The following is a 16815-nucleotide window of genomic DNA, read 5'->3' on the forward strand; positions in this document are numbered from 1 at the left end:
ACAGTCTTGGCCTGAACTTGGTTTAACACGGAGATGAAAGGTGCTTATCATGTATCCATTGCTCAATAATTTGCTAATGTGTTGCAGTGGTGCTCTTCTGGCTTTTTCTTTTTCCATGTTTTTTGAGCGAGGCAGACATGGTCGCGTTTTTACTCAAAACGTTTTAATACACAACCACATAGGTGCCCTAGTAAATATAGTTGCGAAGCGATTCTGCAAGTTTTCCAGTTGCAAAGTGCACACTCAACCATCGACTAAAATGAACAAAACTCAAGTGACAAAATGATGTGCCCGACAAACAACCATTACCCTCTCCATAGCTCCCACTCTGCTCCTCTCTCCTCTTAGGGCAGCGGTGTAGAGGGGAAACCACTGCCTGAGACAGGGAAGCAAAGTGCAGCTGTTATTTGTCATCATCCATTAGTGAAACAGTCAGACCCACAAGTGGAAACTGCAGCCAGAGGAAATGGTTGGTGGTCACCTGATTGTTGCACCTGATCAGTGCTGTAGGTATTAATATTCTGTGTATACAACACGGGTCAACACAGGCTCTGTTAGACCTTCATGGGTGACTTCATTTATATGCACTCAGGATTTTTTTCTTCACCGAGGTTAGTCGAGTTACCTGGTCTCTCTTCATTGTTAATGCAGAAAGTAGCGTGCTCTTTGTGTAACAAGGGCGTGGAGGTTGCATTGGTGGACAGGTGCGCCTCATATTTTAGGAAGCAAAACTTAAAAAATCAAGCTGTAGACAACTAAATGTAAATTGTGGTCCTAAAGGCCAACAGTAGAGTATAATCTGCAAGTATGTTGCTTTTCAATTGCAATTGATAAATGTTAATAAATTACATTAACAACAGGAGTGGAGCTCAAACCAAATATTGAAGGAATCCTGCATAAATACTCAAAACTCAAAAACAATCAATAAGAATGTGTATTCCCAGTGACCACACACTATAACGCTTTACAGTCAAATGCAACAGCGGAGGGTTTATATAAGAGGATGAGAGATCCACTATTTCTAAGGTCTTGGAGAGGTCAACAAACAGAGTTGCACAAAGTTGATGGTTATTCAGCATCATTCATGGTGGTAGCAGTAAATGTGCAGTGACCTTGCCTTAAAACCCAGTTTGTTACATTACACTGCACTGAAACGACCGAAGACTATACATTATTAATTTATTGAATATGTAAGAGAGGGTAGATATCTTTAAATTGGACAACAATAATGCCACCAGTAAATTCTAAATGTGGTTACCACTATGTTATGTTTTTAGTCATGCTGTTGGATTTAATTTCATTATTTTACGAATACAATTATTTCAGTTTTCTTTTAACAATATTTTACTGTTGTCTTAATCTTTGCTTTGCTTTTTTTAACAGCAATTTAGAATGTTGTTTTTAAAAGTGCTACATAAATTATTATTATTATTATTATTATTATTATTATTATTATTATTATTATTATTATTATTATTATTAAGCCTGGGAAGTAAACGTTGGCAATGATGTCTGATGATTCTGCTCTGAACAGTTCAAGGAATAAAGAGATTGTTGACCAGGCAACCTTTAGTCCCCATCTACTCACTGAAGCGCCACCTGCGATATGAATCAGCTGCAGCCATGATTGCAATACAATGACCTGGGAACACACTCTCTCTCTCTCTCTCTCTCTCTCTCTCTCTCTCTCTCTCTCTCTCTCTCTCTCTCTCTCTCTCTCTCTCTCTCTCTCTTGCCATGTGTCTCTCTTTCTGAACAAGGTTATCAGCAGAGATTATCAGGTTGGGACAATAGACGGCTGATTCACATAGGTAGTGAATGATTTCTAAACAAAACGCATCTCGGCTTGTAATAACATAAAGGTGCTAATTAGTAGCAATAGTAGTAGTAGAACGATGTTGAGCCATGGATATCATCATTTGACATAAGTAAATATTATGAAATGATATTACATTTTTATAAAAGTATTTACATAATCCTAATAATAAGCACTACCACTAATATTACCAACACCATCAATAATTCCCCAGTTTATCTATATAATCTTACATACAAGTCTACAGGGGGAAAATATTAAAACACACACACACACACACATACAACTCATGAAAAACAACATTAACAACTTTAACTTTGAAGTCACAAAAGCATGCTAATGCTGCTACCGAAGTGGGTCATATGATGTCTCATACTAATTAAGTAGTAATATATACTATATACTTTACAGTGTCTGTAATCACCTCAACTAGTGAATGCTGTTTTTCTTTCTCACTGCAGTTGTTCTTGATTTTTTACACTGTACTCCTTGTGGTATTGAATAATTTAGCAGTTTTTGGATTGATACGCCTGCAGTTTAAAGAACAGATGATCTAACAGCTTCAGATGTTGTGCTCCTTGTGTGTATGTTCACACATTAAACTGCTGATTGCCACACCTTGTTATCAATGGCAAATACTGCTAACTGGCATGCAACCTAATTATGTTTCACCTTTGAAGCCGCCACTGTAATTAGGCAACTACAAAGTTAAAGGACAGCTTTTATTTATAGTGTTGGCTATTATTTCTATTGTATATAATAACAGTGTTCACACCAGGTTAATTGCTGAGATCTGGCAACATAGTAACATCGCTAAAAAATAATCCCAGAGGGCAAGAAAGACAAGCTGTTAGCTCCTGGTTCAACTTCAGCCTACCGCTAGAATTGCATACAGCGATTACTACAAACACTCCGGGTGCAATCAGTTTTACCTCCAAATAAACCTGTAGTCTGACCGCTCATGTCATCTTTGTTTTAGCGCTCTCACTATGATCCCAATCCCAGAAAATATTTTGGGTAGATGTTACTATAACCAATAGAAATGATGGTCAAACCTGAGAAATCCTTAAAACCCCTTTTTCATTAGGGCCAGTAATTCACGCCTCGTAGAAACTTAATGAAGCCTGTTGAGGCTGCAGCAGCCCAGGCGAGTCCTTGGGAAAACAAATGATGGCGCGCTCTTTACACCTCTGTGAACCATTGCGGCGTGCATCACTTTTCACACCCCAGAGTAGCAGGCACTCTGAAGACTTCTGGCTTCCTGTAATGCTGTTTAGTGTGTTATCTTGCATGCAGCAAGATTTGGGAAAAGAAGGTATTTTGCCAGATAGTGTTAAATCAGTGGTTCTTAACATGAAGGTGGTGAACCTGCAAGATTGTAATACAGGATGGTTGTATCTCTTTAGGTCTCTAAAAACTCAAATAAACATAATCTGAGAAGGGGACCACATACGGCTCAGAAACCAGACACATTCAACAAGAAGTCACAAGTATACATTGCTTCATTTTGAATCAAAAGTTTGATATTTTGGGAAATTCGTTTTCTTGCCATGAGTTAGACGAGAAAATTGAAACCACATATTGGTCCTTAAAATACAAAATTGTACCGTATTCGACCAAGAAATAAATCTGCACATAACCGCCCTCTCATTTTTACACTGCATTTTGTGTACAGATTATACAAACGAGAAAGTGTTAATACGTGAGCTTCAGAGGCCCTGGAAGGCAGATGTTGTTACCTTTGGGTGAGCCAGGCTTTTTGCTAAGCTAAGCTAACGATAGCTTCATATTTAGCATAGAAATACGAGCGAAGTATCGACCTTCTTCTCAAACTCTCAGCAAGAAAGCCAGCAGGCGTAGCTCTGTAAATGTTGAACTATTCCTTTAAAGGGTCACATGCCAACATTTTGGGACACTGGAGAAAGTGAGGAATCAGAACAAACACTAGAACCACAGTCTTGTCTTAAAACATACCAGCTATATGATATGAAGAATAAATTGCTACAATTTGACACCTGATCCGTTTTGATTGGTTGCAGTGTTATAGAATCTTATATAATGTTATAATATGAGCTGTGGGTTTCTCCATTGGTCTAGTGGGAGGTTGCATATATCACCCACAGGATACAGAGATTAAAAGGCAGAGGAACTAGAATCCGTTCTCTGCTATTCGCCTCAATAGCTATTCACACATCACCACTGAGCTCGTTTTTGCACTGCCCTATCCACTGATCTTTGTCATGTTTGTCTTAATGGAAAACATCTGCTACAACATGCACAATGGTCAATATGAAATAAGCAGCCTGTTGATAACCAATTTAGTAGGACATTTCACTGCCATACACAGTCTGCTCTGCTGACTTAATCAGAGGCATCTCTCTGGCTTCCCCCAACCCCCCAATGTCCATCACATTAAACTTCGTATTTGCGCTGCGTAGCTCCTCCTCTAGGGAGTGATCTGTGATCTACAACACGATTGCCCTTAAGAGAAAACACAGGAATTAACTTTAAATGAGGCATCATAAACTGCCATGCAAGCCACAGTGACTGGAGATGTAAGGCTCTGTGAGGGCTAATTCAGTAGGCAAGAACAGGCCCCGATTTTTGCCAGGTCACAGAGCAGAAATACACACACAATTAACGAGAGCAAAAATGATGATGCTCTCTGTTGAAACACAATCATTTTGGCAATGTGATGAATGAGATTATTTACTCTACAGTGGGAAAGAGACACAGCCTGGAGCTGATCGGAAACACACTGTGGTGTTTTTAGTGATCAACATGGAGCGATTGAAGCTGCCAGGCAGGCCGGAGCTGGAGCGCGCAGGCACCAAAGGTGCTCTTCATCCACTTCACATGCCTGCTGATGGCTGAGGAGAAACACATATTCTCATCGTCCCAGCATCGCCTTGCAAAGGCGACACAAAGACGGAGCAGCCGGCCACGATGAGCCGCTGCCACCTGTGATAATCGTACGACTATCGCTCACATTTAGGTCAATCTGAAAGTAATACCGTTTTCGCATCAGCCAACCCCAACCCCCCTGCTCACCCGACCCCACACACCCCGGGATGGATGGATGGGGGGGTTTCCATTTTCAGTCCGCGATCAATGCAAGCGCACCACAGCCCTTTAGCGCATCATAATACAAATAAAAAAACACACATTCCATACCACGCCTCGGAATAAACATAAAATAGCAACAAAAAAAACATCTGGCACACACTTCGAACAAAACACAACAGCCAGCCGTATTCCCAGAAGGCTGTTACATTCTAGCATTTTTCAAGCATTTGCACAGATGGGAGGTGTGAGGCGAGCGGAATGAGGAAACTGGAATGACATTGCGCCTGCTTACTGTAAAATAAATTCCCTCGGGGGATGGAGAGCCTCCCTTTTCCCTCTTGACTCCCCTCCTTTCCGACGTGCGATTTCCCCGAAATTCAGACCATGCAAAACAGGTAGTCAGTCATTCCACCGTCCGGAGCATTTGGTCCAGCAGCGCGGCGTGTGAGAGGAGAAGGCAGAGCCAGCATCCGAGAGGAGAGAGCCAGCTGTGGGGAGGAAATGAGGAAGGAAGGAGCGGCCGGGCCGGAGCGCTGCGCACAGGAGAGGAGGCAGGAAGAGCGGCAGAGCAGAGGTTCTCTCTCTCTCTCTCTCTCTCTCTCTCTCTCTCTCTCTCTCTCTCTCTCTCTCTCTCTCTCTCTCTCTCTCTCTCTCTCTCGTTCACAATACAACACCCCCCCCCCCCATCCTTGGGTACCAGTGTCAGCAGCGACACCCACCGGGGATGAGAGGAACTATTATATGGGGGGTGAATGATGCCACAGAGAGGCAGCAGCAGCAAAAGCAAAAATAAATCACGATATACTGCAGGTAGCCTACGTAAGGACATCATTTAGCTTATAGGTTTCACAAATAAGCAAGCAAGTCCAACTAAAATCACAATTAGTTACGCTTCTTTCAAAAACATGTAATATATGTATGCACGATGATAAGATGCACTGCGTTTGGTGTTTGTAGCAAAACGCTCATTTCCAACACCTGTCCACTGGAGGCTTTTTTTTAAAGGTTCGATGTAACGAAGTCATGACCATATATCGTACGATATGTAGATAAGGTAAAAATCATTATGCTTGTGTTCACATATCGTATAAGTCGATAACACATTATCGTCTACAACTTACCCTAACCCTACAACAGTGTCTGTCAGTTATGTTGAATTGCAAAAGTCAACAGTTTCAAGAAAATAGTTTCTTTTGCTTCCTCCTTAACATTTTCCAACCCATTCTGTGTCCTTTGAAACCAGATCTTCCCCCTTTGTTAAATAAGCTAGAATAGAATGTACAATATACGCACAGACACACATGCCAAATCAGGACAAAGGCTTTACTAGGGGGAGTTAGAACACAAATGAAGACTGGAAAAAGTTTGTAACTCTTTTGAACTGAGCTCTGTTTATCCTCTGACTCTTTTCTATCTCTGGCTTTATCTATATTTGTCTCCCTCTCTTTCTGCCTCTCTCTTTATGTCCCTTCCCCTTTGTCTAACATTTCTTTGTTCAGCCAACTGTAAGCTATTTCCAAATGCCACAGTCAGTGGCATCAATGGCAATCTAAATCTTGCACACATTGTTCTCGCATGCACTGCTTGCTTCATTGCACAAGAAACAACATTGGATGCTCAGATTATCCGCACACATTGCAGCCAAAATGTCATACCTTAACAGTGGAAGAATGAGCCGTTTTTTAATTTTAAAAAACCTTGAAATATGACTTTAGGTATGTATGTACTTACGGTGTAACAATGCAGATTTTTTATTTGTGCAACCCTGTAAATCTGGGAGTGCTTATTATTGTATTTTCTGCATCATTCCCAGTATGCTCTCCTCGCACTGTTACTTGCAGTCTACTCCATTTGAGCTATTCTTATCTGTAGCCTATCCTCTGCTGCTCTAATGACCTGACATCTCCACAGGGATCATTAAAGTTTCATCTGACCTAATCTAAAACTTGAAGTCCCCTTAAGCAAGGCACTTGTCTGCTCCAGTGAAGCTGCTCAGTGTCCATCAGTGTAGGCAATGTTGCTGTACTGAGAAGCTGCTTGCAGGTCTGTGTATGTTTGTGAAGCACAATGCTGTAGGCAGGAACACGTGCTCATTTAAACCTATGTTAACACAAAAGAATATGTCAACCCATGGGTATAATATTGAAAGTGTTGGTGATTATGCAGCAGTGGTGAGTTGTTATTTGCACAGTGCTATGTCTAGCTTTTGGAACTGGCAACGAAAACAAACACACACGGCACCCACCTACCACACTTGAACACAGTGATGTCATGCGTGAGAGAGAAAGGGAGAAAAAGAGAGACCACTTACATCCATAGAATGTGAAAGTTTTATTTAAAGACCCAATCCGTCATTTATTAAATGTATAAATATTCAGCCCGGCGTCATTCCTAGGGCGTCAAATACCAACATTTTGTCACAGCCCTTGACGTTTGATACTAACGCACAAGACATCCACCAGTCTTTCAAGTAACTACAGTATAAACCCCTCGGGGCAATATTAGACGCTTAAGCACAGGAGCTGTTGTTTGTGTCGCGTTACTTGGGAGTCATTTTATGTTACGTTACATACCTCGCAAACCAATGGGTGCCCAGTGCGTTAGAAAATGACGCCAAGGAGTCCTGACCAATCGTTCGTATGTGATGTCCTTATCTATATATTCCCGTACATGATTTGAAAGGTTCGTTTATAAGACACAATTGATACCTGGTATTAATATCTGATCATGATAGGGTATCTAGGTAATGATGTTCTGATCACAGGGCATTGCATTTACCTAGCATTAATAAGCATGCTCGTTATCTCGTGTTTTGTCACATTGTGATTGGATATCATAATGCTAATTCAATGGCTGGTGTACTCTCAGGTCAACGGAGAAAGATCAGTTGCATGTGCTTATTTTATATATAGAGGGCAGTGAGGTCAAGTCAGTCAACCAATTTGGTTTTATTTGATCCTCTGATTTGCCATCTAGCATTTGTCTAATGTTTTGTTTTTTGACCAAACACCTGCAAAATGATCGGAATTCCCTTCAGCCTCAGCTGAACTTTGTATGTAGTCAGAGACTGTATATAAGAGACACGTAGTCACAGTGAGGTCACCCACTGGTTTGAGGACTATTGTTTTGAAGCCTAGCATTGTCATTTTTCGCATTGAAATGCCCAATTAAAGTCTCACAGAAGCCCGCTAGCTTGGCTGTAGACCCTTTAGTCCCGTTTCTTAAAGACATTTGGCTGATATAAGATTACATTTTTAACCAGACCACCTCCAGATGTGGTTTACCTGATTCAATACCACATAGAGCATTAACATGTACACCTACATGGGAAATCAGCATTTCTTCTTTTTTTGTCGCACATGAAAAAATCTAATTGTGTTCGGTGACTTCTAGTTGCATTTACATTCCAACTTCACCATCCTACATCCGTAGTAAACATGTGCTATAAAAAGTACCGTTCTTAGTTTTAATTCAAATTTAGATTCAGAGTCAGATTAACGCTGAGATTATTTTTTATCTCCAGAGAAACTCCTCCTCTAATACATTCTTGTGTAGACCCAGGGCTGCTGCTCAGGTTACGGCTAACCTCATCTTCAGTAGTGAATAAAACATGACACTCCCTTCGCTGAGGTCTGAATCACCTCATTTTCTGTAGAAGCAGCTTTGTAAAGAAATGCTTCCCTCTGAAGGTTTATCTTTATCTTAAAATCAAAAGAGACAGGATGAAGCTCTGGGCAGAGAGTATTTGGCAGCTGGAGACAGAACAATCTAACGTTTATTGAAGATACTGCAAGTTTTATTGATCCCTTCCAAACTGTCAAAAAAAGCACTAATAAAACAATGTAAAAAGACTTCATTACATCAAGTAAAAGTCCTGCATTCAAAATATTACTGCAGTATACAGTATTAAAGATTAACAAAAATATACTTATCAAAAGTTAAAGTTATTGATCTGCAGTAAATGTGTGTAAATGTTGTGGAATGTATGCCGTTAGGTTCAGGCAATAAAACTATGCATGCTTAGAAGAACAATCATGGTTTGGGTTCAAATAAATACGTTTGTTACATAACTTAAGCTACACTAACGTCCAGTGTCCTGTGTTCAATGTTCTCTTTGAGCTTCAAATAAATACGCAAATGTGTCAGGGTGGGGGTAAAGGGGCGGACTCAAACGCAGGACACAGGCGGAGAGTGACAACAAAAGACAAGCCGAAATTCAAAAAGGTATAAAGCAAAAACTGAAACAAACCAGGATGGGACGATGGCACGAGGGAACACCAGGATTCATTGACACAGCATGACCACAGCAAGTAACATAGAAGTAAATGCAGATTGACCATCCACACCAGGTAACGTAGAAGACAAACCGACAAGGAACACTGGGGCGGACGGTTCTATACACACACAGACACTAAACACATGAACAGGACACAGCTGGAGGAAGCAGGCAAAGACACAAGGGCAGGGTGACTGAACACAGGAGGATCAAATCAGGGCAGGGCAAACAAATCACAGAAGGATGGGAAATCACAAAGACAGGAACTAAAACTAGACATGACACAAGGAGAGCGTACTTTACAAAATAAAACAGGAAACAGGAAAAACAGAGAGCCAGGATCATGACAAAATGGGGTTACATTTGAGTAAGTCCTTGTGCTGCAGTGTCAAGACGCCAACGGCCACTGCCCAAGCATTGGTATTTGATGCCCTGGTAGTGAGACCAGGCTGAAAATTGGCAACGCTAAGCTAAGCTAACAGGGAAGCAATAAACGCTACCCCCTTGTTTAGAAAATTAAAGGTAGCAAAAGAGGATCAAGAAGATCAATTCAACAGGAGATAGAGGTTATCACGTCAAAGTGTACGTCACAGGCTCTGCTTCTCTTGAGATTTCACTCTCGTAAAACTGCTAACCAAACTCATAGACATCTGAAAGGGGCCCCAACACTGTTTTTTGTTTTTGTAAGTGGTCAGAAGCCAAAGAGGTAGAGAACGACTGATTCAATCTTTGCATAAATTCATTCTCATGTGAAATCTAGAAAAAACAGCAGTCAAATAAACGTTGAAATCTAGTGGAGTAGTGTAGAAGTAGAAAGTAGGCCTAGTGGAGAGAGAGAAGAAAAAACACTTGAAACTGCTCTGTAGCAACCTGATATGACATTTGCTTCTCTCACTGCAATGTACTATATATTTTAATTATGACAAATAGTTGTTTAATTATATAATTCTGCAAGTTTTATGGACCAGTGGCCTGTCTGCTGATTGAGCAGCGCAGCCTATTGTGAAGACATCAGTCACAGAAAGACAACATGCAACTGGGAAAAAGTAAGGGAAGATTACAGAGAGGTAAAGCGCAGCAGTGCAGACAGCCGGTGAATAAGCGAGCTGTGCCTCTGTGGATCCTGTCACCTGCACAGATCTGAAGCTTCTGGGAGGAAGCTGATCTCAACTCTTTGCCACAAAGCAGATTCCTTTTTAAAACTTCCCACATATGTCCTGCCGAAAATCCTGCGCCGCAAATACAAAGAGGAGAAGATGTTTCCACAGCAACACAGTCTAAGATGCTGGCACTGTTCACTGTTTGAGATGGAGTCATGCATGTGTAAAGGTCAACACATTTATATATTTTCATATATTGCACCTGTTGTTTTGGTATGCTTTGTTATCTTTCATTTATGAGCAGGAAATTGACTCAGTGAAATAACAACTTGAGTTATTTCATTGCATGAAACTGTGTTTATTCATTATGACAGCTGCGCCATCCTGTGGTATGACAAAGTATTGCACACATGTATCTCCTGGCATCATCTTGTTTCGCATCAAATTTCACATCATCATGGAAGAGCAAATATCCTGCTCACTAATTCATGTTTCACTGAGCACACCTTTTGTGCAATCATTAAATTTAGAACGGGTATGTATTGAGAGATATAGTCGATACTGAATCAAAATGGGACCTAATCCTCAACCTCATTTGAAGGCAAACAGTTTAGTAGTTTGTATTATCACATTTCTCCACATTATTCCACTATATTGAATTTCACTTAATTTTTCATTTCTATTTTACCGTTTCATGTGTCATTTTTATGTATATTTTTAGTCTCCGCTGTAAAGCACATTGTTCTGCAAGTTCTGAAATATGCTAGGCCTACATAAATAAACATTTATTAATTAACTTATTATTGTTGACTTTTCTTCTCCATTTTGTTTTAGCTAAAACCATACTAATCTTCATTAGTGTGCAAAAGGTCTACAGTAGTACTACGGTACATAATTTATTCTTTATCTATTACTTTTTAAACTGTTTTCTAAATTAAAAAAACATCCAAATAACCAACAACATCACAGATAGATGTATAAATAGATATTATCTTCATGTAAATGACATTTACGAGGTGATCACGAATGCAGCATGAGCCTTGGTGCTGCTCAGAGCTCTCTCCTCTCATCCTTTTGTGTCTCCTGGCCAATCAGCGCTCACATACGGTTTGCTCGCTGCTGATTGGTCGCGAAGGAGGAAGATGCGACGGCAATGGAGAATAGACTGGGGACTTTACACAGCATCCTGCTGATGTGATTAATATTATAAATGATTTCCTTGCGTTGATTCGTCGCGGTATGTAGTGTAAGGCCTTGTGATTGTTACCTACTTGACGTGGGTTATTTCCGGCATTTTTCTTTTCTTTTGTTTGTTTTGAAGGATCGTTTGATGTGATGTCGGGCCCGTCGCGCTGCTTGTTGTAGGTGAAGTCACTCCCTAGAAATGCAGCTTGTGGTCACAACACTGGTAGAGCTATCACTGAAGGTAAGCAAAATCCGAAACGGGACATAGGCCAATATGATTACGTCATTAGTTATTATGGACATCTCATTTGACTTGTGGTTTTAGCCTATAGCTGATTCTTGTCTAGTGGGCCTAACTATGGACGGGCTGCCTGGTTAGCATGAGATAGCCTAACTGTTACTTCAAAATGTAAAGCTGTGAAAATGAATGAAAAGCACTTTAAGGCATGAGAGTAAATCAGTGCATGTAATAGTGGGTTAAAATGATTAAAATAATTATTGTTGTCGTATAACCGCCTTCTTGTGTGGGGTAATATAAGAGGTGGAAAGTAACTAAATTGGCCTTCCTTTACTCAAGTAGACTACTGTACTTAAGTGCAATGTTGAGATACTTGTAGTTTCTTTACTCCAGTATTTCCATTGTATTCTACTTTACATTTCAAAGGCAAAGATTATACATTTTAATCCACTGCATTTATTTGATTACTTTAGTAAGCCTACTAGATACTTTGCAGATTTGAATTATTAGAGAAAATGCATACATGTTATTCCTATGGCTCAAGACTATCCAACAATATTAGTAAACATGAACAACTCTTTTCCAAATCCAAAAACTAGTGTACTAAAAGTTAAACTTGTGATGTCATCAAGTATAAAGTCTGGAACATAGACAATTAAATAGGAAATATGTTATAGGTGAGCCCCCAGGGGAATGTTCTGAGTATATTGTTACATTTTCTGTTTCAGAACTGACAAACCCAAAATAGAATAAGACTCATTTGGGTATAAAAAAAAGAAAACAAACATTGTGGGTCCACAAAATCAGTTTCTCATTCATTGTCTATGGAGATGCTCCAGATGTTATACTTGTCAAACCTTTTCCAACTTTAATGTTATACACACCGCCTGGAGGTAAATGATCATTTGCACACTTAACCTACAGCTGTTCCACTTATAGGTGTTGCTGAGTGAACGATGCACGAGCGATGTCTGATGTTGAGGCCACGTACGCAGACTTCATCGCCTCTGGCAGGACGGGTCGCAGGAACGCCATGCACGACATTCTGCAGAGTCCCGTTGACCCTGAAGGACGAGAACTGCCCCTCACCCTGTCTCTGTCCCAGCTGCACATCAACGCAGGAGGGGGAGGTAAAGATTCAAGATATTTATTGTCATATGCACAGTTAAACAGACAGTTATATCGTACCTTGCTGGGGGTGTGTACTGTCCCTGATGATGTTGTGGGCTCTCCTGGTGTCCTGAAGTGAGGGGAAGGCTGCTCCTGCGATGTACTGTGCAGTTTTTATCACACGCTGGAGTGCCTTCCTGTCATACCAGACTGTGATGGCGCTGGTGAGGACGCTCTCAACTGTACATCTGTAGAAGTCGCTGAGAACTTTGGATGACATGACACATTTTCTCAGCCTTCTTAGGAAGTACAGTCGCTGCTGGGTTTCCTAATGTTCTGGGTTGCGTTCTGACACCAGGTGAGATCCTAGCTGATGTGGGTTTCGAGGAATTGAAACCCTGTCTCACCTCAGTCTCACCTGGTACAGTGGTGTGTGCTGCACACTCTTCCTGCGTGGATCAATAATCATCTCCTTGGTCTTATCTGCATTCAGGGAGAGATTATTGTCCTGACACCAGGTCACCAGGTCCACCACCTCTCCTCTATACGCTGCCTCAGCCCCACCAGTGATCAGTCCAATGACTGTAAACTACTGCCTTCTACTGGAGCGGATCGTTTTGGAATGAAATGAATAATGTATTTGATTTGTTCTTTGTCAGAGATGAAACCGTTGCTTTGCATAAGAGTTTCCAATAATTTGTTTGATTGCTGACTAATGACTTCATACTGTTACAAAACACGATGCCTTGCATGTTTAAACAGACTGTTAGCTTAGACTGTTTTAAGAATCTGTTTTTAGTATTCATTTTTAAAAGCTTGAAGCAAATGAATACCCAGTTTCATCTTACACACCAGTGAAGTGGAGATTTCTGCCTCAGAGTAGGAGAAAAAGAAAAGAACAAACCATACCATAAAATATATGTATTGTAAAATTCCATACATAAATACACGACAGGTGAATAAGGTAAATAAAATGTAACTAATAAATATAACCTCGGTTGATTACTTACACCAAGACAGTTATTTGTTGTGTTACAAGTTTTCTGAATTTGTATTTGTCTAATATGCTAATGAGGCGTTATCTAATGCTAACTTCTGATGTTTTTACGAGAAATCTGGAGATGCAATGAGACAAAGTTAGTAAAAATAAACACCTAAATGTGCATTTTGGAATCTGTATTTGGCTAGAGCCACACCACTTGCTTGGCTTAAAGTTAAGGATGATTGGGACCCATGTATACATCTTAAAACATACAAAAGCACTGATATAATCCTATCAATATTTATGTCCTGTCAATTGTCCTCCCTTTGCCCTTGTGTCTGCAGATGGAGATGACACTGAGGACAGCCAGAGCTCTTCGTCCTCGGCCCACAGGGAGATGGGGCAGAGGAACAGCTAACCTGTCACACACTCCTGCCAGTGCGCAGAGAGCTGCGAGATGGATTCCAGCCGCCATTGTGACAAAGTCGTATGTTCAAAGTGGGCTGGTAGCCGGAGGGTAGCGCCACCGCTGCAGAGGTGCCTATAAGCAGGGCACTGACCCCCTAAATCCAATGTAGAGGCGCTGTGCTGCGATGTGATCACCCAGTGCTCTCATGTCCCCGTGCCTCTGCTGTGCACTAGAATAACAGACTATTGGCAGGGCTGTATTTCACAGTTGGAGTACGCAGAGAGACAAATCTGTAGCTCATGTACAGCTGATTTTACTTTCAGTCTTAGTCACTAAACACACAGGCTGGATGATCGGAATCAAAAGAGAAAATAGACAGAGATCTTATGTGAGTTTTGTAGTTGTGCGAGCAATTTGTAAGACCACTGAGACGTGCTGATGTAATGGGTCACAGTGAGAGTAGCATGTTTGTAGTGATGCTGATAGAGATTATATTGCCAGTTAATGGCCTGTGCTTCCTTTAAATTGACAATACCGTGGAGGGAATTGGACTGCTCAGCTGTAGTAAAGCTGGAACACACCAAGAACAAAAACACTTGGGCTTACTTTATCTGTTGAAAATATGTTCACTGATTCTGTTGTGTTTGGTGGAACAAAATCCAGTAATATTATGTATGTGAAATATGTTCATACTGTAGGACGCAGCAGACGGGATGGTGGGTTTCTGTTGACCAACATTACTTACAAATACATTTCTGAGTACAGTATGGAAGGCATATCTTTTAAAATGTTGATACTTTTTCTTTTAAACTTTTCTAATGATGCCATTATAATCACAACCTTAAAGGAGTAATTTGAAATGTTGTGAAACACGCTTATTCTCTTTCTTGCTGAGAGTGAGATTGAGAGGATCGATGCCTTATGTATGTACACTAAATATGTAGCTGCAGTCAGCAGAAGCTTAGCTTAGGATAAAAAGTGGAGATGGAGCCGAGCTCTGTCCGAAGTTCACTTAAGTCATCACCTACCAGTCCCTTTAAAACTCGCTACATAGCATGTTATATCTTGTTGGTATAAATTGTACAAAAGCCGACTGTAAATAGCCATGGCTTGGACAAGTTGATAGGCTACCAGCGGAGATTCAAGTGTGAATGAGATATAACATGTTAATGATTGAGCTTTAAAGGTGCTAGTAGTCAGATTTGTTACCTTTGGAGTTGTTTCCTGTATGCTAAGCTGTAAAGGTGTGGTATCAAAGTGTCTGTCGATTCATCCTGACCTTTGACCTTTAACCTACTATATATAACTTTGTCGTAATGTTGTTGTTGTTGTTTTTTTGTTCGTTTTTTTAAACAGGTGTTGATTTATGACCGACTGCAGATGAGCTAGTTGGCTAAGCTAAGCTAAACAGCTGTTTCTTGCTCCGGCTACAGTTTTCGAGCGCAGACATGAGAGTGGTCTCGATTTTCTCGTCTAACTCTCGGCAGTAAAGCGAATAAGTGTCTTTCCCAAAATGTCAAACTATTCCTTAAATGTAGTTATGCAATACTCAGTGGATCTTCCAGTAAGTGTAACATGTTTGTGTGAAAGTTTCTATCTCTGACATTGAGGCTGAACTACATTCCTGCTTCTTTGTGTAATAATTGATGCACCCCACAAACATGATCTGTAAAGACACCATCATGCATGCACTGTTAAAAACTGTGTATTTCGTTATTTTCTTGTATAATCTTACTGTATTACTACAGCTTGACTGTGTCTTCATTTTTATTCATGCTGATGATATTAGGGAAAATATAACTTTTTAATAATATATTACTCATTCAATCAGGTTTTCAGGTTGTAAACTGCCATGTGACTATAGTGACTCCCACCCGTTTCAACAACATTGTATAACCTAAACACAGCTGTTTATAATTCAGCATGTAGAATTATAGCAGGTGCATGATTCTGTGTTGGTGTTTCTCTGACTGTCTATATCCATATTTTCTACTCTGTGTCAAAACAAAATAAATAACTGAGCTTCTTGTCTTGTTGTACTTCTCCAATTTGGCCAACAGGTGGCACTGTGGGGGAATGTATAGAACTCGACACAAAACATGTCTGACCCTCAAGCTGTGGTAAATAGTTAACTATGTTTACATAACCATTATTTACAACATTATTATTATTATTATTATTATTATTATTATTATTATTATTTATCAACAAGTATTTAATGAAAATAGACAAGGACATGTGATAGGCCTTATACACACATTGTTTAAATCCTTTCATTTGTGTTCATGTCTTTATATGACATATTGTAAAACATTAACAAATGCAATGTTTCTGAATATGAAGTACTAAAGACCCTTTGTGTGCTGTGCCCCAGTGAGTGTATGTAATGTGTGTGAGAGTGTGTGTTGCTGATTATGCAAATAATCATTAGACAATTGTACCAGGAAGTTTCAGAAAAAAAAATCCCCGACCAGTTTCTCTAAGTTCCTCATTGTGGTGGCTGAGTGTAACAGTCAGAGTCCACCAGCTGACACTTGCAGAGCCAAACACCAGCCTGTGAAAAACTAAGAAGAAATCTGAGGACTAAAATACTTCTTCACAGTAAACGGTTTCCTTAACCAAGGACACACACT

The 16815-nt window shown here is 40.2% G+C and overlaps 3 protein-coding genes across 8 annotated transcripts in view; 2 read left to right on the forward strand and 1 right to left on the reverse strand.

Annotated features, from left to right (window-relative positions):
- The window catches only part of ctnnd2b (catenin (cadherin-associated protein), delta 2b), a 161910-nt gene extending 156513 nt beyond the window's left edge, over positions 1–5397 (reverse strand). For all 4 annotated transcript variants that reach the window (XM_029453413.1, XM_029453414.1, XM_029453412.1 and 1 more), the window contains exon 1: positions 5175–5397. The gene's annotated coding sequence lies outside the window, so the exon portion shown is untranslated. The remainder of the gene's footprint in view (positions 1–5174) is intronic.
- Positions 5398–11364: 5967 nt separating this feature from the next.
- Positions 11365–16211, forward strand: pkia (cAMP-dependent protein kinase inhibitor alpha). 2 transcript variants are annotated; one of them, XM_029452703.1, is made up of 4 exons: positions 11365–11495; positions 11580–11684; positions 12621–12811; positions 14118–16211. In XM_029452703.1, exons 3-4 carry the CDS (start codon positions 12649–12651, stop codon positions 14189–14191), a joined length of 237 nt encoding a protein of 78 aa, XP_029308563.1. In that variant the 5' UTR covers positions 11365–11495; positions 11580–11684; positions 12621–12648; the 3' UTR covers positions 14192–16211. The 2 variants fall into 2 exon arrangements, with proteins under 2 accessions (XP_029308563.1, XP_029308562.1); XM_029452702.1 differs by having other exon boundaries at positions 11381–11684.
- Positions 16212–16688: 477 nt separating this feature from the next.
- Positions 16689–16815, forward strand: part of lyn (LYN proto-oncogene, Src family tyrosine kinase) — a 16506-nt gene continuing 16379 nt past the window's right edge. For both annotated transcript variants that reach the window (XM_029453323.1, XM_029453324.1), the window contains exon 1: positions 16689–16815. This exon is cut by the window's right edge and continues 7 nt beyond it. The gene's annotated coding sequence lies outside the window, so the exon portion shown is untranslated.

Source organism: Cottoperca gobio, chromosome 17, assembly GCF_900634415.1.
Source record: "Cottoperca gobio chromosome 17, fCotGob3.1, whole genome shotgun sequence".
Classification (NCBI taxonomy): domain Eukaryota; kingdom Metazoa; phylum Chordata; class Actinopteri; order Perciformes; family Bovichtidae; genus Cottoperca; species Cottoperca gobio.